At 42.9% G+C, this 27,825-nt stretch overlaps 1 protein-coding gene across 1 annotated transcript in view; it reads right to left on the bottom strand.

Annotated features, from left to right (window-relative positions):
* DPYSL2 (dihydropyrimidinase like 2) overlaps positions 1 to 17,683 on the bottom strand; it is a 107,532-nt gene extending 89,849 nt beyond the window's left edge. The window contains exon 1 of the mRNA XM_017654412.3: positions 17,187 to 17,683. Coding sequence (XP_017509901.1) covers positions 17,187 to 17,540 — 354 coding nt within the window. The 5' untranslated portion in view covers positions 17,541 to 17,683. The remainder of the gene's footprint in view (positions 1 to 17,186) is intronic.
* Positions 17,684 to 27,825: the final 10,142 nt, after the last annotated feature.

Raw genomic sequence — 27,825 nt, 5'->3', positions numbered from 1 at the left:
CGGATGTAAAAGATGAGGGACAGGGAGACTTCATGGGTTTGAACTGTGATTTTTGATTTGCACAACCATGTAGGTGCTATAATCCATTGAGGAAGACCTGGAGGTGAATGTATTTAGTGGAAATCAAAAGTTCTATTTGGGACATACTAACTTTGAGATGTTTATTAGATATATAAGTAAAGACCTTGAGTAGACCAGTAGATATTTGAGCTGGAGATATAAATTTAGTGTCATTAGTACATGTATTTAAAGTTAATGGATTGGATGACACCATCTAGGTAGACATAGAGGATTTAAGCCCTAGTGAGTCCTGAAGAGCTCACTTTACCACTGTGAAAGTTCTTGCAGGGAGGTCTAGGAGATGAAAATCATCATTATTATAATAATCTAAAATGTAATTTGCCTTTTTTAATTTCATGTTCTCGTGAATATATAGTAAGATTTTCCAAAGGCTACATGATGTGTGATAATAGCGTGGCTCTAATATCTAATGGAATATGTTCTTGCATATCCTATGTTTTCTAGAATTTTCTGAATAGGCTTAAGTTATAAATGTGTATATTTTCAGAGATTATTCTACTCTGTACTTACCATCTAACATCAGATACACCTGCTATGACTTCACAGTCTCATTATCATTCATTCAATAATCAGTTATTTTGAAATCCCAAAGTTTTCTTGTGCCTATGTAAAAACATAACTAGAACTATGTATGCTTTGTCCCCATTTTACAATGTTTTCTTAGATTTTGAAATGTTTTCTGTATCTTATAGTTTTCTTAGACTGTTATTTAGAATAGTTTATGCTAAAATAAAATTTTATTTATAATAAAACATATTTTTATTATATTGAAATATATTTTTTAATATATTTTTTATTATACTGAAAGATAGATTGTTGGTTTTTAAAAGATTCAATTTCTAGACACATAGCCTTACTGTCTACATTTAAAGATCATGAAGATGAAACTGACATAGGAAGTTTAAGTCACTTTTCACATAAAATATGCTATTTATGCTCACTTATAATGGGTTTATTATTTTTAATTAATTTATATTTTAATTCCCCAGTTTTAATTTCTAAAACAGTAAACTTAGATATACTTATAAAAACAAAGGCTCCTTGGGGTTCAATAATTGAATTGAAATTTAAAAATTAAAATTAAATGAATTAAAAGTAATTGAATAAAACATTCAATAATTTTTAAGAATGTAAAAGCATCTGGGATCCAAAAAGTTTGAGAACAGCTGACTCAGAAAGCAGACAGAAGAGCTGAGTCAGCATCAGGGACTAAGGCTGATGATTAAGGGAAACCGCGCTTTAGGTCGTAAAGTCAGGACAGTATTCCGAGAGGATTAGATAAATTGGCTAAAGAGGGTCCTGTATGTTCGCCACTATGTCGTTTACTTCCTCACAGTACACTGGAACCACTGGCTCAAAACCTACCAGCACCGAACTCAAGTTTTTACATATCCATTGCTCTAAATATAAACCCCAAACAGCGTATTTTTAGCCGTTTAGGGCCTGTCTGCTTTGCAAATCCCGCAAAACTGCACCCAATATCTGCTAGCCCTAGAGAAGACAAACCTTACAGCTATTTAAAAAAACTCAAGCTGCTGCTGACTGTAGAGAATTCTGAGCCAGACACGTCATCATGCGGCTGAGCAACGTCACCTTGACACAGAAGCCCCAACCCCGCGCCTATGATAACCCCTCTCTCCGAAGAGTTCCCTTGGCCCCTCCCCATTCTGGGCGGTGGCCCCAACTTCTGTCCCAGGAAGGTCTCTTGCTGGGAGGGGCAAGCCTTTCCAGCAACTTGTCAAAACGTCATACAAATAAATCTCATTACATGCTACTGCCATCTAGTGGTCATGTTTTTCCTTTACCAGCGCCAACATCTAACCCACTGCCCTGGGCCTGAGCATAAACAAAAGCCAGGTAACATAATGACAGGAAAGGAGCTACTGAATCCACTGTAAGGAGGATACTATGACCTTAACAAGTTTTGGCAGAGATAGAAGCCATATTAGAATGCGTTATAGAGTGAGCTGTGGTATCCAAAATATATAAAGGGCTTCCATAAACCAAGAAGAAAATACTCCCACAGAAAACGGGAAAAGATTATAAATAGGCAGTGAAATACTCTAAGTGGCCAACAACCACATGAAAAGATGCTCCACCCTCTAGTGCTCCAAGGCAAGTGAAGATTAGGAGATACCATTTTTAACCTATGTGACTGGAAAATTTTTTAATCTGATATCAAGTGTTGGTGAAATCACGGGGAGCAGGTATGCTCCTAAAGGCTGATGGGAGTACTAAATGGGAAATACTTCTCAAGGGTGATTTCACAATACACATAATAATGCTAAATGCACTTACCCCACAACCCAGAAGTTTCATTACCCAGTGTCTACCACAGAGAAATACTCACACTTCTGTACAAGCAAGCATGTGCAACATGCTTCCAGAAGCATTGTTTATTATAAATAAAAACTGGAGACAACTAGGAAAATGGATAAACATGCCACGGCATATTCATATGGTAGAACAATGTAGTGATTAACAGCACAGACTCCGGAGCCAAATGCCTGATTTCCTATCCTAACCTCATCACTTACGGAGCACATAACCTTAAACAAGTTACTTAGTCTCTTTCTGCCTCTATTTCTTCATTAAAACGGAAACAACAATACCTCCTCTCCAGCGTGATTGAAAGGCCTAAATATGTAACCACATATAAAACAATTAGAATAGTGCTTGAGACATGGCCAACACATAGTAAATATTAGCAATTATTATTATTGCGGCAGCTCCGAAGACATACGTTTACATGAGCTAATATAATGCATATATAACAGAGACCTCTGAAAGGGGAGCCCTCCTAGACTGTAATGTGGGAATGTAAATTAGTTCAATCATTGTGGAAAGCAATATGGAGGTTTCTCAAAAAACTAAAAATAGAAATACCATTTGACCCAGGAATTCCACTCCTAGAAATTTACCCAAAGAATACAAGTTCTCAGATTCAAAAAGACATATGCACCCCATGTTTATTGCAGCACTATTTACAATGGCCAAGATATGGAAGCAACCTAAGTGTCCATCAGTAGATGAATGGATGAAGAAGATGTGGTACATTTACACAGTGGAATACTATTCAGCCATAAGAAAGAAACAAACCCTACCATTTGCAACAACATGGATGGAGCTAGAGGGTGTTTTGCTCAGTGAAATAAGCCAGGCAGAGAAAGACAAATACCAAATGATTTCCCTCATTTGTGGAGTGTAACAATGAAGCAAAACTGAAGGAACAAAACAGAGGCAGACTCACAAACTCCAAGAAGGGACTAGTGGTTACCAAAGGGGAGTGGTGGGGGAGAGTGGGTGGGGAGGGAGGGAGAAGGGGACTGAGGGGTACCATGATTGGCATCATGGTTGGGGAGATCATGGGGAAGACAGTGTAGCACAGAGAAGACAAGTACTGACTTTGTGGCATCTTATGACACTGATGGACAGTGACTGCACTGGGGTGTGGGGGAGACTCAGTAACATGGGTGAATGTAGTAACCACATTGTTTTTCATGTGAAACCTTCATAAGAGTGTATATCAATGATGCCTTAATAAAAAAAAAAACACAGACCTCTGAAACACAGATAGAAAAGGACAAGTTGCTGATAAACAGTGATATCATTCAGGTAAAACATATGTACACACACATGTAATAACTACATTTTCTCCAAGGACATATAAACATGTACATATGTAGAAAAGGGCCTGAAGGATTCAAAGGAACAGATAAACCTTGGTTGACTCTGATCAGGAGAGTGGCCAGGATGGGGACTGGGGTCAAAGTGGGCTTTTGCTTTATCTCTATGTTTAATAATATATTCCTGTGTGACATAAAGCTCACTTTTCCAAACAGTGAATGGGAGATGAAGAAATGCAGACAGCAAATACAGATAAGACTTTAGAAAAAGAGGAGGAGGAGAATGATAGTTGTACTGGGAGAGGATTGTTGTCAAGTGAGTGTTTTGCGTTTACTGTTTCGCAGTGCCGGTGTTAAAGGATGACTGTGTGCTGACAGCAGTGATCCAGTAGATGGCGACAGGCGTGGACAGTTGCAGAAGTAGGAAGTGCTGGTACTGAGGACCGACATGAGACGACGGCCACAGACACAGTAGGGGCCTTTCTCCTGCTAGAAGCAGGAAGTGATAGAAGACAAACTTGGGGATGAAATGAGTGGGTCCCTCTCTGAAACCTTGTTTCCTCCCCTACCTCCCAGGGAACGAAGTGGAGTCATCCACTGAGAGAAGGGGGATGGAAAGTGTGTGTAAGATTTGAGTGGAGAGGAGATAAGAGCGCCTGTCTTCACACTAGAAAGCATTCAATATCCATTTGTAGTCTGTGGCCTTAAATTAAAGGAAAATAAACTTTTCCCACCTTGGCGTTCCAAAGTAATGCTTCCATACCTCTTCTAGGACCTCATCAAACGATGCTCTAATTAATCATGCACACGTCCATCTCCCATTCATTTTACAATATTAACAGCTAAGTTGCTGAGCCCGTACTCAGACCAAGCATTTTACACACAATCCTCCATTCAGGCCTCATAATAACTCCATAAGGTCCCTACTTGGATGCCCACCTTTCAAACGAAGAACCAGTATTAGAAGAAATAGGTAATTTGCTCAAAGCAAATCTGGTGTAATCAGAAAGCCCTCCATAATAAGGTAAACTCATCCTAACATCTGCACACAAAATTCTCCAATGACATTCAAGGAAACAACAAGAATTGAGCGTAAACACAACACTGGACTGGCTTTCACACAGAAGTACATCTTCTTACCTAACTGAACAGCCAAAAGGAAGGAAAAGGAACCGACTGGTAATCCTGTTAAATATTAAGGGTTCTGAAAGCAGTCCAGAGTCCTATTGAACCTGAGACGTTTGTAGGATGTCCCTGCATTGCCTTATCTGATTCCAAACTTGGATAATTCTCTGCAGGGCTTAATTCTGGAATCCTGCATAATTAAGATGTGACCAAAATACCACAGATCAGTTAAAGGTTAATTCAAGAATAGCACTGCACGATAGACTTTTGCTGGTGCACCGTCATTAAGCTAAGATTGCTACAAAAATCATTAGTGTGCCCACCGCTGCCACGTGCATTCGTGGTCAGGAGGTAAAGTGATCCTTTCCAGAAACCCTGCTTTTGTTAATTCTTTCATCAAAATTGGAGGAGATTCAGTGAGTAGAGCCACAGACGACAGTGTTGGCAGTTGATTTTTTTCTAGCCATCTTCACTACCAGCTTTGGCAAAATCATATCATATGCCCTGTAAGACATGTAGCTCATTGATATAAAAGTAAATAAAAAGCACCAGTAGCATAATGGGCAGATTTTAGCTCCATTGCTTTTAGGGTTTCTGACAGTAATTCAGAACACACAGCACATTTTTTAACAGTCAGATTATGGATTTCCAGACTTGAAAACAGCATTAGGCCAGAAACTCCAGGTAGAACATTCCAGCTAAAATACCCATGAAGATCATGCAGTACAAAAGCTCCCAATAATTCCATAAACCTACAGACCAACAGACACCTAAGGCCAGAATCTAGAATAATCTTAGGTCTACTGTCGCCAGCTGGTGTGGTTCCCTTAGCCATGTCTTTTCACATTCCGTATCCCTGGTGTTCGGACACCTGGAGCCTCACTCCCCCCGGAGAGCCTGTCCTCCCAGCACAGCCCATTCCTGGATTCCCAGCCTCTCCCGGGAGAGCAACCTCCATGTTCAAAGCAATCGATCCAGAGCCCATACCCTGATCTATCTCCTTTTTTAAGCTCTTAAACTCTGGGCCACTATCCACCTGTCCTAGTCACCCCAGGGCCAGGTACCAGATAACCAGGGACAACCCCTATGCCCCGGGGTCCACTAAAATTTTCCAAAAGCAGCCCTGACTGCTCCTTCCCAGAAGCCATAGTAATGGCTCTTACCCACGTCCCCCCTAACTCCTGCCTCCGGACTGACTCTGCCACTTCCCCCTGCAGCCCCACATGCATGTTGCCTCATGTTTCTAGAGATCTGCGAATATAAAACATCCTTCCTTCATAACAGCCACTGCCATGTCTGCGTGTCTTACCATATAAGCTATCTGTAGCCAGCAGAGATAACTCCTGGGAAGACACTGAGCAGGAAAGGGCAGGCCAGGAGAGTAGAGAGACGCCTCACCCAGTGCTGGCCTGGCAGCTGATGCCAGGCCGCCTGGGCAAAGTGCTCACAAACTAAGGTCAAAGGGAAAAAAATAAGGAGAATATATTTAATTTTTTAATTTTTTTATAAAACTCAATTTATGCATATTTTTAAATTCTAGAGTTATTTTTCCCTTGAATAGTTTTGTTGCTAAAATGTTCTTCATTTTATGAGAGGATACCATGTAGCAATCCCTATTTTGGCAACATAAGAATTTGGCAACCCTTAGGCTGTTGCCCAAATTTATTTTTGAGACTTAACTGGCGTGTGAAAGCCAAAGTCTACAACCAGGGCACCAGATAGTGAGAATTAGACAAGGAGCTGGTGCTTGAATCAGTCCTCAAACTGCAAGCCTAATAAAGAAGATGATACTGGTACATGTAGGCAGGGAGGAAGGCCAGAGACAGTTCACACACCCCTCTGCTAAAACACGATTCTGAAGGGATCGCGCCGGAACTGACGGTAATACAAGGGAAAAAATGTCAGACTTATCAAAAATGTTACAGAACAAGGGACAGGACATATCATGAGTGGGTAGGGGGGACATTTAGGAAACTATTTGGCATTTTCAGTGGAGGGTTGGAAGAGATCTGTAAAACAGAAATGGATATACAGGATGTAACCTACCACATCAAACCCTAGTTTTAACAGTAGAAACAGAAAATAGTTGCCAAGAGCCATCCTCTCACTCAGTGAGGCCTGGGTGTTGCCTTGTTGCGGGTGAATTCCATAGAGCATCGAAGTCAGACAAGGCCACTTGGTGAGCAGTGAGCCAAGACAAAAGCAAGAGCCTCAGCATTTTATTAAAAATAAAAATAATAATAATAATAGGAAAAAAAAAAAAATTAGGAGCTGCTAAAGATGAAGGACTGGCTTTATCACTCAGCATGTACTGTTTGCCTCTAGATCTGTTCATGTTTGTCAGTATCTTATTAAATCTAATCACCTTTTTAAAAAAAAAAAAAAAAAAAAGGTAGACAACAACACTAAACTATGTTTTCTACCTTTATCTTGCATCTACCTACCACTTCAGCAGTTTATTAAAAATAAAAATAATAATAATAATAAAGGGAGAAATGTGGGATCCACATATAAATCAAGTATAAAAATCAAACGAATATTCATATTTGACCTGATTGTTTATAGTTCATAATGCGTGATCAAAATTGAAAGTTTCTGTGATGAATGCCCTTGTACTGTTCACCATATAAGAACTTATTCACTATGTAAGAATTCGTTCACCATGTAAGAACTTGTTCGTTATGCTTCAGAAGATTGGAGACTGAAGAGAACTAGGCTTGAGATGGATTAATGACTGTGCATTGAGCACTGACCCCCCTATAAAGAATTTTATTGTTGTTAACAACCATTTGATCCATAAATATGAGAGATGCCCTCTCAAAAAAAAAAAAAGGTAGACAAACTCAAGAGATGTGAATATTGTTCTGGGGTCTTACAAAACAATCATAAAACATCTATTTCAATTTAAAAAAAATAAAAAATAAAAAAAAATAAAAAAAAAAAGCAAGAGCCTCCACAATCCTGCCTAATAAAGCAAAGCCAGTGTCCAAGTCACAAAATACTAAGCATCCCCTATCCTGACTTCTAGGAGTGGCTGTTGTTTCTCTACCAATCACAGCGTTAGCCTTGGTCTAGTCTGGATTTACTGAGATGCCCAAGCATAGAATTGTCCGCCCTTTCCGACAGCACCCTGTCTGGAGGGACTCCTCGCCTCCTTGGACCTCCCCCCAAATCTCTCTAAGGTCCTCGCACAGAGACACCCCAGTTCTCCATGCTGTGTGTTCTACCTCATTGCAAGTAACAAACCTAACACACCCAACTGCAGTGGGTGTTCCTTGAGGTCCTCCTCTGGCTGAAGGACCCCGGCTGTGCCCACGGAAGAACTGAATGGTTATTGAATGTGGCAGAAACTATCTGTCTCAAGCAATAATGAAGGCATAGAGGCCTTCCCATCAAAGTCAGAAATCACACAGTGAATCCTAATATTACCACCGTTATCCAATATACTTCTAGAAGGTCTAATGTAATCGAACACAGAAGAGAAATAATAAATGAGGGCATTGGAAAAAAAGACATAAAACTAATTTTGAAAATAAATCTGTCCCAAGAGAATCAACTGAAAACTATTAGAATGAAAAGTGAATTCAATATGGCAATCTATTATTAATTAACATAAAACTCAAGAATTTCCCAGAAGGTAAAGAAAACTTAATGGGGAGATTTCCCATTCACAATTGCAACAAAGTATCTGAGAATAAATATAATGAAAAACTTCAGAGGACTAGAACAAAATATCTAAAGGAATGGCAAGACATACATAAACTAGGTAGAAAGGTTTACTCTCCTAAAAATAAATATTTCTTATAATTCAATGTGTAAATGTAACTGATAAAAATCATATCGGAATGAAGGAACAGAGACTTAAGCAGTATTGAACCACTGTGAAATTAGTAAGGCAGATCAATGCAGCAGAGCAGAAAGCCAAAAAACATGCAGACATACATAAAAGTTGAATATATCAAAGATAAGTGGAGAAACATCACTTACTCAATTAGGACAACTGGCTAACTAACTAGGAAACTGTTATACTTTACTTCAAGTTACAGACAAAAATTGACTAAGAGATTCAAATGTGAATAAACACAAAACCCAAAATGTTTTAGATGAAAATATAAGTTAAATAATAATCTTGAAAGGCAATAAAACATGTCATAAAAGATGAATTGACTTAGCTATGTAAAGTTTAAATTTAGATGACAAAAAATAAAGGCCATAAAAAAATCAGATGCAAAAGTAAGAACCAATTTAACAAGTCACATTAAAAAGGATACACTTTGTTTCACAAATCAATGTTTAAAATATGAATACATAAACAGGAAAATCGACAAAAGGTAGGATACCCCTTGTCACCTATCAATTTGGGAAATATCTATAAAAACAATAATACCCTGTGACGTCAGGGATGCTGAAAAAAAACTATTTCTCACTCATTTTTGGTGGGTGTATAAAGACTGGAAGAAATAATACAGTAAAATGCTATTAGTGTTTATTTCTAGATAATAAGATGACAATGATTTCTTTCTTTTTAAAAATATTTGTTTACCAGTGTAATCTATAATAAACATTGTACTTTGTCATGTTATTTCTAAAAAATAGAACAAGATAAAAATTGAATTCAATTAGGTTCTCAAATCTATTTTTCCCATATTCAGTTTCTTAGTCACTGCATTCCTCACCACCATCCCTGCCACTCCCAAATCACCACATATATACTATATACATGTGTGAACACACAAAAGAACTTTTTTATATGAACAGAATCACGGGACAGAAAAATCAGATGTGCACAGTACACAAAGCGCTCCAGAAAACTGAACTATGGCAAATGTTACTCTAAACAAATTTCAAAGTTCCCGTGAAACAACAGGATTTAGTTACATGAATATGATTCTAGGAAATGAGGCCCTAGAACATCTTTGCTAGATTTCAGTTGATCCAGCAGTTTTGAGAACAGTCAGGACTAACATAACATTGAAAGCCTAAGCAACAAAAGATAAGATAGATAGAATGGACTTCATCAAAATTAAAACAACTTCTTTGCATCAAAGGACACTATCCAGAAAGTGAAAAGACAGACCACAGAGTGGGAGAAAATATTTGCAAATCTTCTATCTGATACAGGGCTAGTATCCAGAATATATAAAGAACACCTACAACTCAACCACAAAGAAAGACAACTCAATTTAAAAATGGGCAAAGGATTTGAATAGACATTTCTCCAAGGATATACAAAGGAGCGATAAACATACAAGAAGATGCTCAACATCATTAGTCATCAGGGAAATGCAAATCAAAGCCACAATGAGATACTACTTCACACCCACTAGATGGCTACAATCAAAAGAAAAGAAAATAGCAAGTGCTATTGAGGATGGGCAGAAACTGGAATCCTTGAGTGTTGGTAGAAATGCAAAATGGTGCAGCCCTTGTGGAGAACAGTGGGGCTGCTCCTCAAAAAGTTAAACATAGAATTACCATAGAATTTAGCAATTCCACTCTGAGGTATATACCCAAGAGAACCAAAAACATAGGTTTAAACAAAAACTTGTAAAAGAGTATTATTAACAACATTATTTGTAATAGCCAAAAAGTGGAAACACCCCAAGTGTCTATCAACGGGTGAATGGGTAAATGAAATGTAGTCTATACAAACAATGAAATATTGTTCAGTGATAAAAAGGAGTGGAGAAATGTCGGGTGGGGGGCACGGGGAGGGCTGTACAACAGAGAAGACAAGTAGTGATTCTACAGCATCTTATTACGCGGATGGACAGTGACTGTAATGGGGATTGTGTGGAGGACTTGGTGAAGGGGGGAGCCTAGTAAACATAATGTTCTGCATGTAATTGTACATTAATAATAACAAAATAAAAAATAAAATAAAAAGGAATGGAGGACTGACACAGATACAAAGTGGATGGGCCTTGAAAACATTATGTTGAGTGAAAGACGCCAGACCCAAAAGGCCGCGGATTGTGCATCTCCATTTACATGAAATGGCCCCAACAGGCACATCCACAGAGAGAGAAAGGAGATAAAAGGCTGTTAAAGCTGGGGAGGAGGAGCAATGGGAGGTGACTGCTTCAAGGATTTCTTTTCAGAATGATGAAAATGTTCTGGAATTAGACTGTGATGGTGGCACCACATTGTGCCTGGACTAAAAATTAGTGAGTTGTAGACTTCAAGTTAATTTAAATGAGAGTTTTATATTATGTGATTTTTGCCTCAATTATTTAAAAAAAAAATATATATATATATAACAGCAGAGACACCTATGTTTTCTTTCCGGGCCTTTAGTGGAAAGGGGAGTTTGCCCTAGAGATGAAGGCCCAGCCTGATGTCCCAGCCTGGGTGACAGTACAGGCTGCGCAACTGAAGTGAACGGTGAACGACAGAGGCAGGACCACTCCATGCTTCCCGACTCCTATCTGAGTCCTTTCTGCCCGAAAGCTGCCTTGGAACCAGAGCCCCAGCAAGCTGTCCATGCATATCCCCAAAATGAACCCCAAGCCACCTTCAAAACCAGGTGCTTCCTCTTTAAGGCACTATTTGGGGGCAGCTCTTGGCCTGTGTGACCAGCCTTTGCCATGAGCTACAACCAAGCACTCAAGCGTCCAGCAGTCCACCTGCCAATGCTTTTATTGACTCTTCCCTCATTATTTGCTTGTAGTTTATGATTTACATCAAGCAGAAAAATCACATTGTCATCACATTGCTCCAATCTTAGTAAAGCATATCATTCATACTGTCAGAGTTGGCCCCCGTCCTGGTGATATTTGGAGACTTTTCTTGTGTTTAAAAAAAAAATGATGGGACAGAATATCAGCAGTTTAGGGCACGTTCATAAAGACAGACCAACAGTCCTTTTATAAATGGCTTCAAATGGTACATTGCAAAGCTGAAAACAAAAATGCAAGCACTCAGTACTTCTTCATAAAAGTGAATTCTTTGGACATAAAATGAGAAAAGAATAAAGTAGAAAGCAATTCAGTATGTCACAGTGATTAGCAGTCTCTTTAGTACCACAGATCTGGATTCAAATCCTACCTCTGGCTTTTAATTAGCAAGTTGCTTTGCAAGTTTCTTTTACCTTCAGATTATTTCTTTTGCAAAATAAGGGTAACATTAGTAGCCACTTAATAGTTGTCTTAGCGTTAATCAGACGGTGCATATGAAGCACTTAGCACAGGGCCTACTCCATAAAACAGATGGGTAGTGGGATATGAGATATTTTGCCTGCAAAACTAAATTGCACCTTTAAATTCACTAACTATGCTTGGCAGTGGAACTGAGCTGCAGAATGGTATGTTTGCAAGAAATACCGCTCTGAGTCAGGAAACCTTCAAATCCTAGTTCATGTACTTACTAGGTAGACCTTGGGATAGGTCATTAAACATCACTTAGTCTAAGTATCCTTATTCTCAGAAAGAGGGTAGTGTCTACAACACAGGGTGTTGCAGCAAGTTTTAAAATGATATAGTCTATGTGTTCTAAATTACAGGATGTACAATATAAAGGTTCTAGGATTAAAGAATGCCGCATAAACACAAGGTTCTATTCTGGATTGCAAAGGCCGGCAGTGGGTCTGAGCAGTGACAGGCCACCATTCGGGTCCTGGGACTGTCAACTGTGTCCCATGAGATGAAACATCGCTTATCTGGGCACAGCTTTCTCCACCTCTAGAGCAAGATGATGGGACAGTCGGTACATCTCTTTCAAGCTCCTGACATTCAAGGGTAGGGTCCATTGGAATCTATGCTCAATTCTGACTCTCTTTTACTTTCTCGGGGAAGTAGAGAGGGACACTGGCTCCAGAACCCACAAGAACACCTGGCTTGCCTTTACCAAGGGTAAGAAACTCCCAGCCCATTCCTAATTGCTCTGGTCCATGAGTTTACGCAACGTTCAAGAGGTCATGGCCAGATGTTGTCTCTGGAGGGTCAGTGACAGCAATTTTCCTCCCCAGCCTTGAGCTGCAAGGCAGGAAGATGGTAGAGCGTTTTCTTGTACTCAGGCCTTGGGGCCCTGGGCTGGGGGAGACTATCTCATCCCGAACGTGACCCTTCGTACTGCCTCCCACAATTAATTCATTGCAGACCTATTAATTAAACAACTGTTTAACCATCAATAACCTGTTAAAATTTTCGGCCTTAAAAAGAAAGAAATCCTGTCACATGCTATAATATGGATTAACCTTGAGGACATTATTCTAAGTGAAATAAGCCAGTCACAACAGCACAAATACTGTCTGACTCCACTTATATAAGGTACCTGGAGTACTCAGAATGGTGGCCACCAGGGGCCAAGGGGAGGGGTGGGGAGTTAGTGTTTAATGGGAACAGTCTCAGTTTTGCGAGATGAAAAAGTTCTGGAGATGGGTTGCCCAACATAAATATACTTAACACTATCGAACTGTACATGTAAAAGTGGTAAATCTTATGTTATCTGTATTTTTACCACAATTAATTTTTAAAATTTAACTAATGATATATTACTTTAATCATTAAGCAATGAAATAAACAAATAAGCAGTCATAACTATGGGTCATCACCATTTCCTTCTCCTCCCCAAGCACCCTTCTCCCTTTGAACCCAGATGGGCCTTGGGTTTTTGGAATCCTGAACATATAAGCATTCATATTTGTGTTTCCTCTTTTGAAACAATGTGGTCTCTAACATATCAAATTAATGTCCTTGGTCTAGGCTCCCAGCCAAATCTCTACCACACATCCCACTGGCTAGACATTCATTTTATTGAATAGGCTAGCCTATTGTCAAACAAGTATCTCTGGGGACAACTTGTGTATCAGTCATTCACATATAAGGGATGGACGCCTTCAATCACTGGGATTTCTTTCTAGCTAAGATTAACGTGAGGAAGGGATTCTGAATGGGAGAAAGGAGGGCAAAGGGGGAGGAGGGGGTTCTTCCTTCAGAACCCACTGCTTTTTGGAGGAAGAAAGATCTAGAAGGAGCCTCACCATCAGGATGGGATGGGAGTGGCACTGAACAGTAATTGGGCAGCAGTCCCCGGGCACCCAAGACTGGAAGGGAATCAATATGAGGAGAGGGATGGGGACACAGGATGCAAGGGAAGCTCAGAAAGCATTTTACCGACTTGGAGACTTTGCCAAGTTCAGCAGCACTCCTGTACACTTCACTCACTGGCACCCACTCACTGGCACGCTCCCCTGCCCCTCTAAGGAGAAGGGCCTGGAAGCCCCTTAGGGAGGGATGCCCATGGCCCAGTATCCCTAGCTGAATAGCTGGTTCTGGCTAAACTGTGTCTGAGGTGGAATGGAGGGAATTCCTAGGAGGAAGGGAGGGAGCTGGGGTCCCCTGGGCACTGGCAAGGGGGAATTGGGCCAGCAATGCTGCCCTCTAGCCATCTGTTCTGGAGAGGCTGAGTCCTTGCAAGTGGTAGTCAATTTAACTTCACTGCAGCCCAAGATGGACTTTCCCAAGGCCGCAAAGGGAAATGAGAGCAATGAGATAGCTTTCCTCATTCTCATTGCCTGCTGTGGGAACCTAACATCCCAGCCCAAGCCACACCCACTGCTTCCAGACCTGCTCACCCCTGTGAATGCAAATGCTGGTGTTCAACCTTGCCTCATCCCCCACAAGCCACGTGGCATGTGGGCTAAGCAAGCCTGTTCTCTTCCTTCCCAAGGCTTTGCTAGAGGAACAGCAGGACCCTCAGAGCCACAGATAGACAAAGCCACATCTGACCATACATTACCAGCACCTATAAACACAGATTTCTGGGAAGAGGGAGGGCACGAGGCCCAAGGATCCATTCAGTCTGGTTCTCCTCCACCCCCTCTCTGTTCCTGGGCTTCAGAGAGAAATACACTGAGATGCTGGCAGTCACCCTGCTCATTCACTGAAAACTAAGTAATGGCCACTCAATTCAGTCAAAATGGTGGCCCAACTGTGCTTCTGGAAATCACCGTTGTTATACACATATATACACGCACACTCTCCAAGTGCTTTTTCTCTCTTGTATAGCTATGAAATATTCAAACACTCAAAGTACTGATTCTGGGAAATGCTCTTAGTCGTGAATGAAAAAAAAAATCCCATATGAATAGCCTTTTTGGGATAAGGGAAGATTGAAAAAGAAAATTCAGGGCAATCTGCGGAAATACTAAGGCAAATGTGGGTTTGCAGAGGCTGAAACTGTCTGGGGTTTTGGTTGGGTATGTCTTCTTCAAATCACCCATTCCATGCGCCCAAGGTTTACATTTTAGAATTTCTATTAAATCTGGGAAGTGTTCAAACAAGTAGCTCTGATGATCAAACATCTAAGCTTCTAAATGGACAGGGAAAGAGATGTGTTATTCAACCCAGTGAAACTTTGCCTTTCAAACTTGAATTTTAATTAACTGCCATCATATATATGCCATATAAGGGTGGCCACTCTCAACCTCAGCTCCCCAATCTGCCGTTTTTTAAGATGATCTCTTCCTTATCTCAAGGTGTTTTTCTGCTCCCTTAAGGACATTAGAATTACCAGCACAACTTGCTGAAGATGAGGATGCTGTACAGTCATGGTTTCGCCCTCCAATGTCTCACACAGGGAAGTATCACACTCAGCTTCGGTATAAGTTACATTATTAGCAACTTTTCCTTCAATTGTCTGATCACTTGGAACAGAGTGAGTTTTTGGATTAAGTTCTTCAGGTTGTGGACCATGACTGCAATGGGGTATGGGGAGGGGACTCAATAATAAGAGTGAATGTAATAACCACATTGTTTTTCTTGTGAAACCTCTATAAGAGTGTATATCAAGGATACCTTAATAAAAAAAAAAAGTTCTTCAGGTTGACTCACAGTGAAATATGGACCAAGTACTCCCTATATGAAAAAATCAGAGGACAAGATTCAGGAGAAGGAATCAACTAATTAGACACCCTCCCCCTTTGACTATGACAGCAAATAGTTCATCTTTCCTAGAACTGGTCCCGTAAAAGTCAAAAGCTGCAAAATTCTATGCCACTTCAGGAAACAGTTAACATGTCGGAGCCATTATCATCACCAACTCTTAATTGTTCTCCAGCGCATTCACTTTAAGCACACAACCTGGATGGCAAACAATACTTGTGGAATCAGGGAGTAAGTACAGGCCACTCCCAACTGCTCTGGAAGCCCTTTAAGAAATCACCTTGAACTCTATATCTAACCTTCCTCCTGACCCCAAGGACAAGGCATAGAATAGGCAGTCAATAACTAATCAATCTGACTGGTTTCTCATCTTCGCCAATGGGCATTGAAGAGACGCAGCAAACAAGTGTTAAAACACTCCGCATTGTAATTTATCGGCTGAGAAATGACAGCTGTGGGAAAAAATTGCACAAGTATGAAGGTCACCCTGATAAAGAAAAAAAACGTGGTGTGAGAGACTACTGCACTTGAAACGCACTGTCCGTAATTGCCAGAGATGACAAACATTTTCTAACATCAAGGTGTACCAAGTCGGTCTTCTTTGTTTCCCCATTAACATAGTACTAGGGGTTCAAGATGTGAGGGATTTTTTTCTCTCCCTTTTTCTTTTCTTTTTACCCTTTGAAAATAGTCCACTTAGTCTCCATCACCAAAGCGTCTCCCAAATGGCGGGGGAAGCGCTCTGGGAAGCCCTTGCTGAGATACTTAGCGGAACTTTGTTCTCCACATGAGGTATTTAGAGTCTCAGTTTCCTCGGTGACTCCACCACCTCCCTCTTCTCGTTCTGCGAAGGGGAGATAGGGTGCTGAGATTCTCCGGGGCGGGCCGGGGAGGCGCTGACCATGGTCCTGACCCCGAGCTCGGGACGCGCGCCCAGAGAGCCCAGAGGAAGTGCTGTGGGAGAGCGCGCAGGAGCGGCCGTCCAAGCCTCCGCCCCTCCCGACCCCCGGGAAGCCCTCGGGCCTTCTCGCGAACCCTCCACTGCACGCTCTGAGCTGCATCAAAAAAGGGTGGGGCAGCCAGCCACAGCTGCAATCGGATGCCGCCCGGGAGGATTTAAGAAGAATGGAACCGCGGCCCATCCCCCCACCCCCCACCCCCAGCCATGCGACCCCCAGTCCGGGATCAGCCCATCCTTTACCCCCACCCCCTACCTCCCAGGCCCAGGGAGGCGGACAGCCTTTGTGGGCGCACAGACGCCCACCGCCGAGGCCGAGCTTCTCCGCACCCTGGACGGAGAAGGGGCGGGTAGGGCGGGGTGCGCGTACGGATGCGGGATGCAATATTCAAGCGGGGCAGGATGGTGAGCATGCGGGGATCCTCGGTTCTCCACCAAGCTGGAGGGCGGCGAGGAGGAGGCGATCCCAGCGCCTAGTCCTCGGTTTCAAGCTCCACGCACCCCCATACCAACCTGGTCGTAGATGTTCTGCAGGGCTTCCTTGCCCGAGGCCCGCCGGATCTCCACCTTCCGGCCGGATTCAACAGATGGCTCCCCGCCGGCGCGCCGGCCCTGCCGGGAGTACAGTGGCTGCGGGTCCGGGCCCAAGTGGGCGACGTCCCGCTGCTGAGCCACCACTTGCCCCGAGCCCCGGCCCACCGACAACGAGTCGAAGTCGATGGTCTTGTTCTCCGAGGACCCTTCCACCGGGCAGAACATGCCACAGAATTTCTGCCGGGGTTTGGGGCTGCCTGAGCCCAGGTTTTTAAAAAAGGCAGGGACCTCTTCGTCCTCTGCCGCCTTCCCGGATTGCTTCCTCTCGGCCATCGCGCGGGAGCTAAGGGAGGGTCCTTTCCGTCCGTCCGTCCGTCTGCAGGTCCCTAAAGTCGGCCTTTCTCTGTGCACAAACCCTGGCTGCTGCCCCGGCTGCCTCTCTCCGCCTAATGCAAGGTGTATGGAAAAGAAGGAGGGCTGGCGAACGGGCGACCCACCCCTGTCGGTCCCTCCCCTTGACCCCGCTTTCTCCCCTCCCTGCCCACGATCCCCGCCGCCGCACAAGCTCGGGAGAGCAGCAAAGTTGGGTCTGGGAGGGCGGCCGCTGCGGCAGCGGGAGCACAGAGGCTGCCAGTTCCCGGCAGCGGCAGCGGAGGGAGGAGGGCGGCGCGGGCGGGGCGGGGGCGGGGCGCGGAGGGGAGGGGAGGGAGGGAGGGGAGCAGCGCGCACGCGAGGGAGGGGAGGCCCGAGTCGCCAGGAGCCCCGCGCTCCGGAAGTGAAGCGGACAGACCACCGGCTAATGGATGCGGAGCTGGGAGCGCGCTGACCGCTCTCGGTGCCAGGGTAAGTATGGGGCAAAGCAGGCGAGGCAAGACCGGAGGGCTCAGCCCCTCGCCCCCGCGCCCCTTCCCTCCACCTGCCCGGTCCACGCGCCTCTCCCTTACCGCATTGCAGAGGCGGGCCAGGGGCGAGGGCCTACCGTGGGGAGGGCGTCTCCCCGCTACCCGGAGCGTGAGCCGATGGATGGAAAAGGGGGGACAGACTGACAAGTGTCAGGAAACCCGGGGGGAAGATAAGGGGCGGCACTGAGGGTGGGGAAAGGATGGCGCAAGCCGCTCTGAGAAGTGAGGACCATGCAACGACGCGGGACACCAAAGCTTCAGATTACCCACGGGCTTTGGTGGGCCACTGGGAGCAGAGACTGAAAGAATACATGCACAGCGGTGGAGGGCGCACAGCATGGCAGGGAGAATTGCAGAGGGGCGTGACAAATGGAGAGTAGGGGTACAGAGACACAGGCCTACGGTCCTTGGGAGTATAACAAAGAGCGCATTCCCCAAATTACAGAGGGCAGACTGGCTATACTGCCAGCGGGCGCCAGGTCCCGTAACGCGCGTCGCTGCGCCAGGAAGGGCCCAGGAGAATGCTGTGATTTGGTATACGTTCTGAACCCTCTCAAGACTGTGGGCAGAGACGCAGCTTTAAGCCCACTCCCCCAAACCCCAGCCCTTCCCGGCGCCGGGGGGCGCTGCGCCTGGCTCCCCTGCCTGGTTCCCCCGCCCGGGTTACGCACTGCACCAGAGCCGCGGGGTTTCCCAGGTTGCTAGGCTCCGCGTGCCTGGGGCGTAAGTGTGCGCGCGCGCCCAGTGGAGGGCAGGAGATGGAGGGCTGGCTGTGCTTGACTGCCTCGAATTGTGAGGCCAAGCAGGGGAAAGATGCGTGGGGACCTGGTGTGTATGTGCTTGTAGACCAGTGGGCAGGCTTCCAGGGGGCATTTTGATTTGTGCCCAGTATAATACGGTCTCCGAAGTCCCTTCATTATTTATTCCCATCCCCATGTCCTTTCTCTGCGTCAATCCCTGCCTCTCGTCAATTACAGCCCCAACCCTCTTTCCATAGTGGCAAAATCCTGCAGAAATAATGCCAATCCGTTGGCAGCTCGAAAGTGAGGTCTGGGCGTGCTCAGTAACCCGGGTGGGTTTGGGCTCGGAGAGGCTGTTTACCGCAGGAAGGTAGCGCTGAGTAGTGCGACCAAAGACTCCGTCCCACCGGGGGTCCTTGCCTCTGGAAGGATTATATGCGATACCCTCGCAGCCTACTCCTGAGGGCTAGCTGGTGAACGGAGTTCCGTTTAAAGGACAACCAGTCTCAGCGTGAAGATGAGCCCACCACGCGGGTGGGGAGGAGTCCCGGGATGAGCAGCGGAGGAGGAAGAGGAATACCCCTGTGGGGGGTGCTGGGAGGCCAGAGGCAGGCATCCGGACTTGGCGCCAGAAGTGCTTCGTGTTTGAATAAAGTGCTTCCACACGAATGGCATTTCCCACTGTCAGGTGTGTCCTCCCTCAAGTCAGCAAATGCTCTCGGAGGACCTAGACGTGGGTGGCACCGTTTGGGGAAGTCGCACTCCCAAACTTGGAAAAGTGGGCCCTGCTCCTCGGAGCGTGTGGCCTTGTTGAGGACATGGCCTGGATGCATGAAAAGGTAAATAACTTCGCATCAGTAAGTTCATGGACGCCAACAGGAGTGTGTCGTTGCCAAATAGGTGTGTCTCCACCTGGAGGTTTCTTGCTTTCCTTACTTGGGAAGCTCTCCAGGCCCTGAAAATACAGATGACTCAGCCAAAGACCTGCTCTGAAGAGGCCCACCGTGTGAGACGTCCTCAGGAAAGGGTAGGTGTCTCAGGAAGGCATGCTGGAGAGCGTGGGTATGCAGGCCGGCTTTGGGTTTTAGTGAGCTGGCCAGGCTGGTTACAGAAAGTTTTAGTGGCCCTGAAGGGTTAAAAGGAGAGGAAGGGAATTCACATTTACTGAGGGCCTACTATGTGCCAGGTGTTTAATTCACATCTCATTTAATGTGTACAGCAACCCCCAAACAGCATAATTTTTCTCTTTTTTTGAAAGAAGGAAACTGAAGTTAAGATGCCTTAAGGGGGTCTCCTCAATATCAAAATGCTAACAGGTGGCATAGCTGACACAGAAGTCTGGAACTAACTCTGACTCTTGCTAAAACGTTCTTTACCATGATGGTGATTTTCAAATCGTGATCTGCAGTTCTACAGAGATTTTTCAGCAGTTCCATCTTTAAAATGCATTTCAAACTCTTTAAATCTCTAATAAATAAGAAGCAGATACAAGTGTGTTGCTATCCAAACTGTAACACACTGGCATTCACCAGCAGTCTCCCTTTTGTTTCCAGAATGACTTATTTTGTGCAGACCATGGACAAAGCACTTACCCCTTGCATTTCCAAGCACATATCCAAACTTTTCTTAATTGTTCATAGATTAAGGAAGCTATAGCATGGAAGCTCATGGCTGTTTAAACCCAGCGCACGGGTGTCCTCTGATGTAACATGTACTTTAGTAGAGCACCAAAGAACCATTCCGTTAAATGCTAGGTGATGTCTAGCATCGTAGTACCTTTGTATGTACAATAAACATGCTGTTTAAGTTCTTCAAACATGGGCTCGCCCCTCAGAGCACCGGGAAGATAACAGGGCAGGGTTGTTAAGATCAAATGACGTAACTCCTTTTGCATGATGTTTGGACAATGAAAGCCCTCCATGGAGATGCATATGAAAATTTTCATGATGCTCATTGTCTTTCCGTGCATCTGCTATTGTTCTAGCAGTTGTGCAATGACAGGTCACTCTAACCTGTCAGTCATGTTGGAACAACATTGCATTAGAAACCATTTTAGCTCTTACGGTAAGGGTGCATGCCTGTTGTCTCTTCCCTCTGTGATAGGTATATTCCAGCACTTGGAGACTATTGTGAGTAGTTTCACTTTGAAACAATAAATTGATCTTTTAACCGAAGGATACCCTGGGATTATTAAGAAAAGCATTTCTTTTTTGAAGCGTATCACTGGTGATCATTTGTCTTTCTAAGTTATATTTTTCAATACTGTTCAAAGTGATAAAATTGTCATCCAATACAACCTGAATCTTTATGGTTTAGTGTTCATGCAAATAACCTCACTGTTCTCATATTCTGACAGTATACAGAGGACACTCTGTATAAAGTTATAAAGTTATAAAGTTATAAAACAAATACATGCTAATAAAATTTTTAGGTTTTTTTTCTATTTCATGGATTATGGTTCTGTATAAACTGTTGCTTGAAGCTGCATTACTAAAAAAAAAAAAAAACTTGAGAGGTAAGGTTAGAAAATCAAGCTGAAGCCAAAGGTCTTGAACTCCTCTAGGCATGAAAACCTGAGAACTAAAGGCTATAATGAAAGCCCTTGGGCTTTGTCTCCAGGGGTGGGAGACAGCTCAGCCTACCTGTCCTCAATTTTCCTTTTAAAATACACAGAAATGGCAGATGGAGGCCTGTTCCCGCGATGACCTCCAGTGTCATCTGAGTATGGTTGGAAGGCCCAGGAGCAGGGCAGCCATCTCTCCCATCCCCTCGCTTTCAGGATTGGCCAGGAATTTCCTGACTTTGCCCAGAGAAGATGTAGACGATCAGAAAGCTCTCTGAGATGGCAGTCGGCAACCTGCAGGCTCTCAGAAGCCAACCTTCTCACTGTAGCAGGCCCTGGAGCTGTCCTGGTCCAGACCTGCGTTACACAACTCTGCTGTGCCTGGTGGTCCTCAACGTCCCAAATGGACATTTTCTTAAAGCTAGCACACCACCAGCCAGACTGCACGCCAAAACCAATCTATCATAAGAAACAAAGGTGTAGGATTTCAGTCTCCCGGATGTCAGCTGGAGGGGCTGCTTTAAGCAACAGCTGAGACTCTCCAATCTGCCCCACCCCCATGCTTGAAGGGAAAAGTTCCCAAAGGGAGGGGGTGCCCAGACCGTGTGGTGGTGCTGAGGCCAGGAGCCACTGCAGGGAGTCCCCAGGGGGGCAGGGGAGGCTCACCTCATCCCATCCTGTCCCAGGCCTGCCCGACCCTGCACAGCCTACTGGCAGTCCCACTGAAGACTTTTCCTGGCTTCTTGGCACAACAGCCTTCCCAGCAAACTCGGTTACTAAAAAAAAGCATTCTTGAAATAACAAACGATTGTCACAAAAGTGCACTTTAGTTTTCTCCAGCTTTCTTGAGGTATAATTGACAAATAAAAACTATTATTTAAGGAGTACAGCATGAAGTTTTCTGTGCCTAGACATAGGGAAATGATCTCCACAACCAAGCTAACTTTCCATCACCACACATAGTTGCCACTGTGTGTGTGGTAAGACCATTTCAATCTATTCTGTCAGCAAATCTCAAGTACACAATACATAAACAGTCATCACCGTGTTGCCCATCACCTCTCCCCAACATATCATCCTGCATAAGCGAAAGTTTGTGCACTGTGACCGAAATGTTCCCCTTTCTCCTTCCTCCCCGCCCCTGGCAGCCACCATTCTACTCTCTGCTTTTATGTGTTTGACTTTTTTAGATTCTACATGTAAGTGAGGTCATGCACTATTTGTCTCTTTGTGTCTGACTTCTTTCAGTCCTCCATAATGTCTGCTTATTCACTTAGCGTCCCTGTTGTCACAAATAACAGGATTTCCTTCTGTAAGTAAACAGAAGCAAGACCATGGAAACCAGGCTGGTGAAGAAGGGACACCGAGGTCTGTGACCAGACATCATACCGCACCCCTGGGAACATCCATACAAGGCTGTCATCCTCTGAAGACATTTGTTGAACCTGGGGACCCTGTATTCCAAATAGTGGCTGGTGGACATTTTGAAGGTTCTAAATAGAAAACTTCTATATGAGCCTAAGACAACTGTAAGTGTCTTGGACAAGGTGCATTGCCATCTTGGGAAAACATCTACCAATCTAGAATTGCCATTACTGTCTCCAATTTGTGGGTCTAAAACTGATGGAGTAATCCTGTGGACTGACATGAGTCTGTGGCCTGCAAGTGGCAATGTGGAGTATGCCATCGAGGCATACTCCGGGCGTTGGATGGGCCTTGAATAGATCCTAACTCGGCAAAGCCTTGGAATCCTTCGGTCATACTTTCCCACAGGGACCCCTAGGTTTTATCAGCAGCTAAACTACTTGGGAGCTATTCGTCCTTAACCAGGGCCCATCCAAAAGTTCTTTGATGCTCCAGAATGCCCAATGGCATGGATCTGGAATGCACTCCACAGGTGACTAGAATATTCTGGCTCAGCTTAGGAATCCATCAAAGTCGTACTGCAATGAGTAAGGGCTGGGCAGATGTGTCTCCTCTGTTCCCAGGTGAACGGTGGTGTTTGCCAGCAGGTTAACCTGAACTGCATCTGCTCATGAAGTAGACAAGCCCTCTGTAGTCACAAGGATGGGAACTGATACACATTGAAGAATAAGGAGAGAGACAGAGGGGGCCACATATGCCCCTTAGCCACCAAGCCCGACTCCTGACACTTCCCATCTACCTCAAAAACAAAGGACAAAGCAATGGAAATGAAAACTTAGACAAGGAGTAGAACGAAACATAAGAATGGGAACAGACAACCCCAAACAGAATAAGTACAAAGAAAATATCCATAGTCAAACTGCTCTAACCAAAGATCAGCTGCTGTAAACCAAGAAAATCTCAAGAGCAGCCAACGGGAGATGGCATATTACATAGCAGGGAACAAGCATAGGACTTGCTGCTGACTTCTCAAGAGAAAATATGGAGGCCCAAGGACAGGGCTATAATATCTTGAAACCACCAGATAAACAGGGATTTTGTTGTTGTTCAGCCAAGGCTTAATAAGATTTTGCATTTAAAATCTGGACCTGGGCTATATTTAGAGGAGGTCAGCTGTGTGAGGAGTTGGAGCAACTGGCAAGAAACTTCTAACCACAGATTGGATTTCTTTAATGGCTATTGCGACATTCAGGTTTTCTGTTTGGAGTCAGTTTGAGTGGCTTAGATCTTCTATTTTTTTCTCCATATCGACTAAGTTTTTCACATGTATAGTCAGTGTTCTCTTCAGATGTTCTCTTTAAATTATTAATGGTTCTGTCATTACGGCTTCCTTTTTAATTCCTAATATCAATCATTTGTGGTGTTTTCTCTTTCTGAGTTAATATTCTCAGAAATTCAGCTGTATCATTGATATTTTTCAAAGAAATCAGCTTTGGGGTTTGTTTATCCTCTACATTATTATTGTATTAGCTTCTGTCCTTATTTTTTTTATTATGTTCTTCTTCTGACCATGTTTAGAACTAATATACCATTTCATTTCCAGCTTAAGGATTGTTCCTTGTTTTCTATGTGTCATGTTTTTTCCATAAATGTATTGAAGCATAGAAATTTCTAATTCCCACTTTTTAATTATATCACCTAATTTTGATATGTAATATTTAAAATATTTTCATTATGATTTTTTCCATTAAACCACATATTAGAAATAGTTAAAAATATTATGGTATTGTGGTTTAAAATAAATCTACTTGGTCTTCCAGCTACAGTTCGTTGCTCACAGCTCCCAAAAGCCTTGGAATTTCTCAAGTGATAATGAGCAATGGGAGTGTCTTTTGTAATAATATTTGGTCTCTTGTCCTCAGTTCCTAAAGCAGCTTCAGAGCCATAAAGGAGAAATGGGTGTCTTATGACAAGCCCCTTTCAATGACAGCTGAGCCTATATTAATGAGGTGAATTTGGAAATACCCCTAAAGATGGGGGATGGGGTACTCCTTACCAGGATTACCAGATCACTGATTACCAATTATTCAGGCCACCATGAATAGCGGGTTGGGACGTCCAGTCCCCTCCCCCAGCCTATGTAATGAAGCCTCCATAGGAAAACCAGTGCAGGGTGTTCACAGCGCTTCCATGTGGGCGAACCAGTGTTTCCACACGCCGAAAGCATCAGATATAAAATAAATTTCTTGGGAACGAATACCTAATCACACAGTTAAGCAGAATCACAAAATGATACTTTGAAAGTGAAATGTGGCCCTGGCTGTGTGTATGACCACCGTGGTTCCTGCCTCTGACTTGATACAATTTTCTACGGTGCTTACACCAGGTATCTTCCTGAATACTTTGTGTTATTTGTCCAAACCAACCCAAACTGTATAGCAATGCTATTTTTTTTCCTGTTAGACAAACCTAGATGAGATTGCCATGCATTCCCTCCAAACAGCCACCATCATCATAAAAAATTATGGTAAAGCCTGTGAAAAGACAGCTTGTTAGTATTAATATTAACATCATCTGTAGGAGTACTTTAGGGCATCAAACTATTTTTACATATGTTTTGGTTCTTCCCAACATTCTGTGACTTAGATGGGTTTTTTTATGCCGTGTTACAGATAAAGAAATAGGAGCTTTGAGAGATTAAAATGATCCCCAAAGTTGTATAACTAGTAAGTAGCAGAAGCAGATGAGTAACTAGATAATCTAACCTCACGTTCCATGGCATGTTCAGTAAGCATTTGGTGATCTCAAGATTTATATATACTATTAAATGTTAACTGCCTAGATATTCCACAGGAGTCTCAAGCTTATATTTTGCTTCGGTTTGTTAGAATGTACTAGTGAACCCCACAGGACCTGGAGATTGCTTCAGGGAAAGGTTTCAATTACAAAGAAATTCAAGTCATTCCAATATTCTGTGTTTCACTGAGTCAATTTTGGTAAGTTCAAGAAACTTGTGCATTTCATCTGTGGGATTGTATAAAATTTCTGGACACAAGAGACTCCATTTTGAAGCTCTGTTTTCTTTTTTAATGAATTCCTGAACTGGGCTGGAATCGGTAATTGTCTTACAAGCACTTGCTCATAAAATCCAAACAACTGGCATTGGGGCCATAAAACAGTTGATGTGAACTTTATGGTGACAGAATAGTTAGCGAACGCATACCAAGAATAGTTGTGTTTAATAGCACTAATACAATCCATCAGGGGGAAATCAAAAGCAGCTCAACGGGTTGGCACCAAATTAACAGGGTTTTTTTTTCTCTTCTTTATCTAAATCATGTAATTACCTCCTTTCTTCTTTCCCATAAAACCCCTGGCTTTCTCCACATGAGTGGGACAGTTTTCTGGTTACTCCTGAATCTGTGCTCCCCAAATTGCAATTCTGATTCCCCAAAGGAAAGACCTGTATTCTTTTTCAGTTTCATCTCCTTTTCTCAGTTGACACATCTAATTCATCAAATGTTTTATCATACACTGTTGATAATATCCCTTTTATATCTTTTTCAAACCTGTAGGAGCCCTAGTACCCCTGCTTTCCTTCCTGGTACTAGTAATTTGCATTTACTCTTTTTTTCCTTGATCACTCTAAATAGAGCTTCGTCAATGTTACTGATCCTTTGAAAACACAACTTTTGGTTTTATTGGTTCTCTAGTTGCTCATTTTCTGTTTCGTTGATTTCTGCTTTAACCATAATTATTTTGTCTCCTTACTTTGTGCTTAATCTATTCTTCTTTTTCTAGCTTCTTAAGGTAGAATATAAACATTGAAAGCTATACATTTCCCTTTTTGAACTGCCTTACCTACAGTCCACAAACTTTGATGTTTTATTATTAGTCATTTCAAACTATTTCCTAATTTCACTTGTGATTTCTTCTTTGCCATGAATTATTTAGTAGTGTGTTGCCTAATTTCTAAAACTTGGGGTTTTTTGATCATCTTTGCACCACTGGTTTCTAATTTAATTCTCTTGTGGTAAAAGAACACACTCTGTATGATTTCAAAGTTATTGAGACGTCTTATGATCTAACATGTATGTGGTCTATCTTGGGGAACATTCAATGTGAACATGAAAATACCATGGATCCTACTATTGTAGGTTATAAGTTTAAGTCAAGTTTGCTGAAAGGATTATATAATGTTTCTATTTCCTTATTCATTTTCCGCCTATTTGTTTTATGAATTACTGAGACCGGATTGTTACAATATCCAATTATATTGTTGATTTGCCTATTTCTCTCTTTTAGGTTTACAGATTTTGATTATTTTTCTCTTTTTTGCATGTGGGTATCCAATTGTTCCAACACCATTTATTGGAAAGACTATCATTTCTTCACTGATTGCCTTTGAATCTTTGTCAGGAATCAAATTGATCATATGTGTAGGTATCTGTTTCTAAACTCTATTCCCTCCCATTGGTCTATTTGTCTATCTCAGCACCTGTACACACTGTCTTGTCTACTGTAACAGTATAATAAGTCTTGACAACAGATGGTGTAAATCCTCCAGCTTTGTTCTTGCTCAAGGCTTTTTTAGCTGCTCATGGTCCTTTGCATTTTCATGTGAATTTTAGGAGCAGCTTCTAAATCTCTACCAAAAACAAGCTTTCTGGAATTTTTTGGGGATTGCCTTTAATCTATGGATCAATTTGGGGAAAATAATATCACAACAATAGTTAACCTCTGATTCGTGAACATGATATATCTCTCCATTTACTATGTCAATATTTAATTTTGTTTAGTTCTACCATGGTCTTATACACATTTTGTCACGTATATTCCTAAGTATTTCATTTTTAATGCTATCGTAAGCCATTTTGTCTCTTAATTTGATGTAGTATATAGAAATACAATTAATTACTATTGAGCTGTGTCCTACAACCTTGTTAAACTCATTTATCAGTTCTAGGAGATTTTTTTAAAGATTTCATGGAATTTTTTTACATAAAAGATCATGTCATGTGAGATTAAAGACAGTTTTACTTCTTCCT

This window comes from Manis javanica, chromosome 3, assembly GCF_040802235.1.
Source record: "Manis javanica isolate MJ-LG chromosome 3, MJ_LKY, whole genome shotgun sequence".
Lineage (NCBI taxonomy): Eukaryota > Metazoa > Chordata > Mammalia > Pholidota > Manidae > Manis > Manis javanica.
This window is presented reverse-complemented; position numbering and strand designations above follow the sequence as displayed.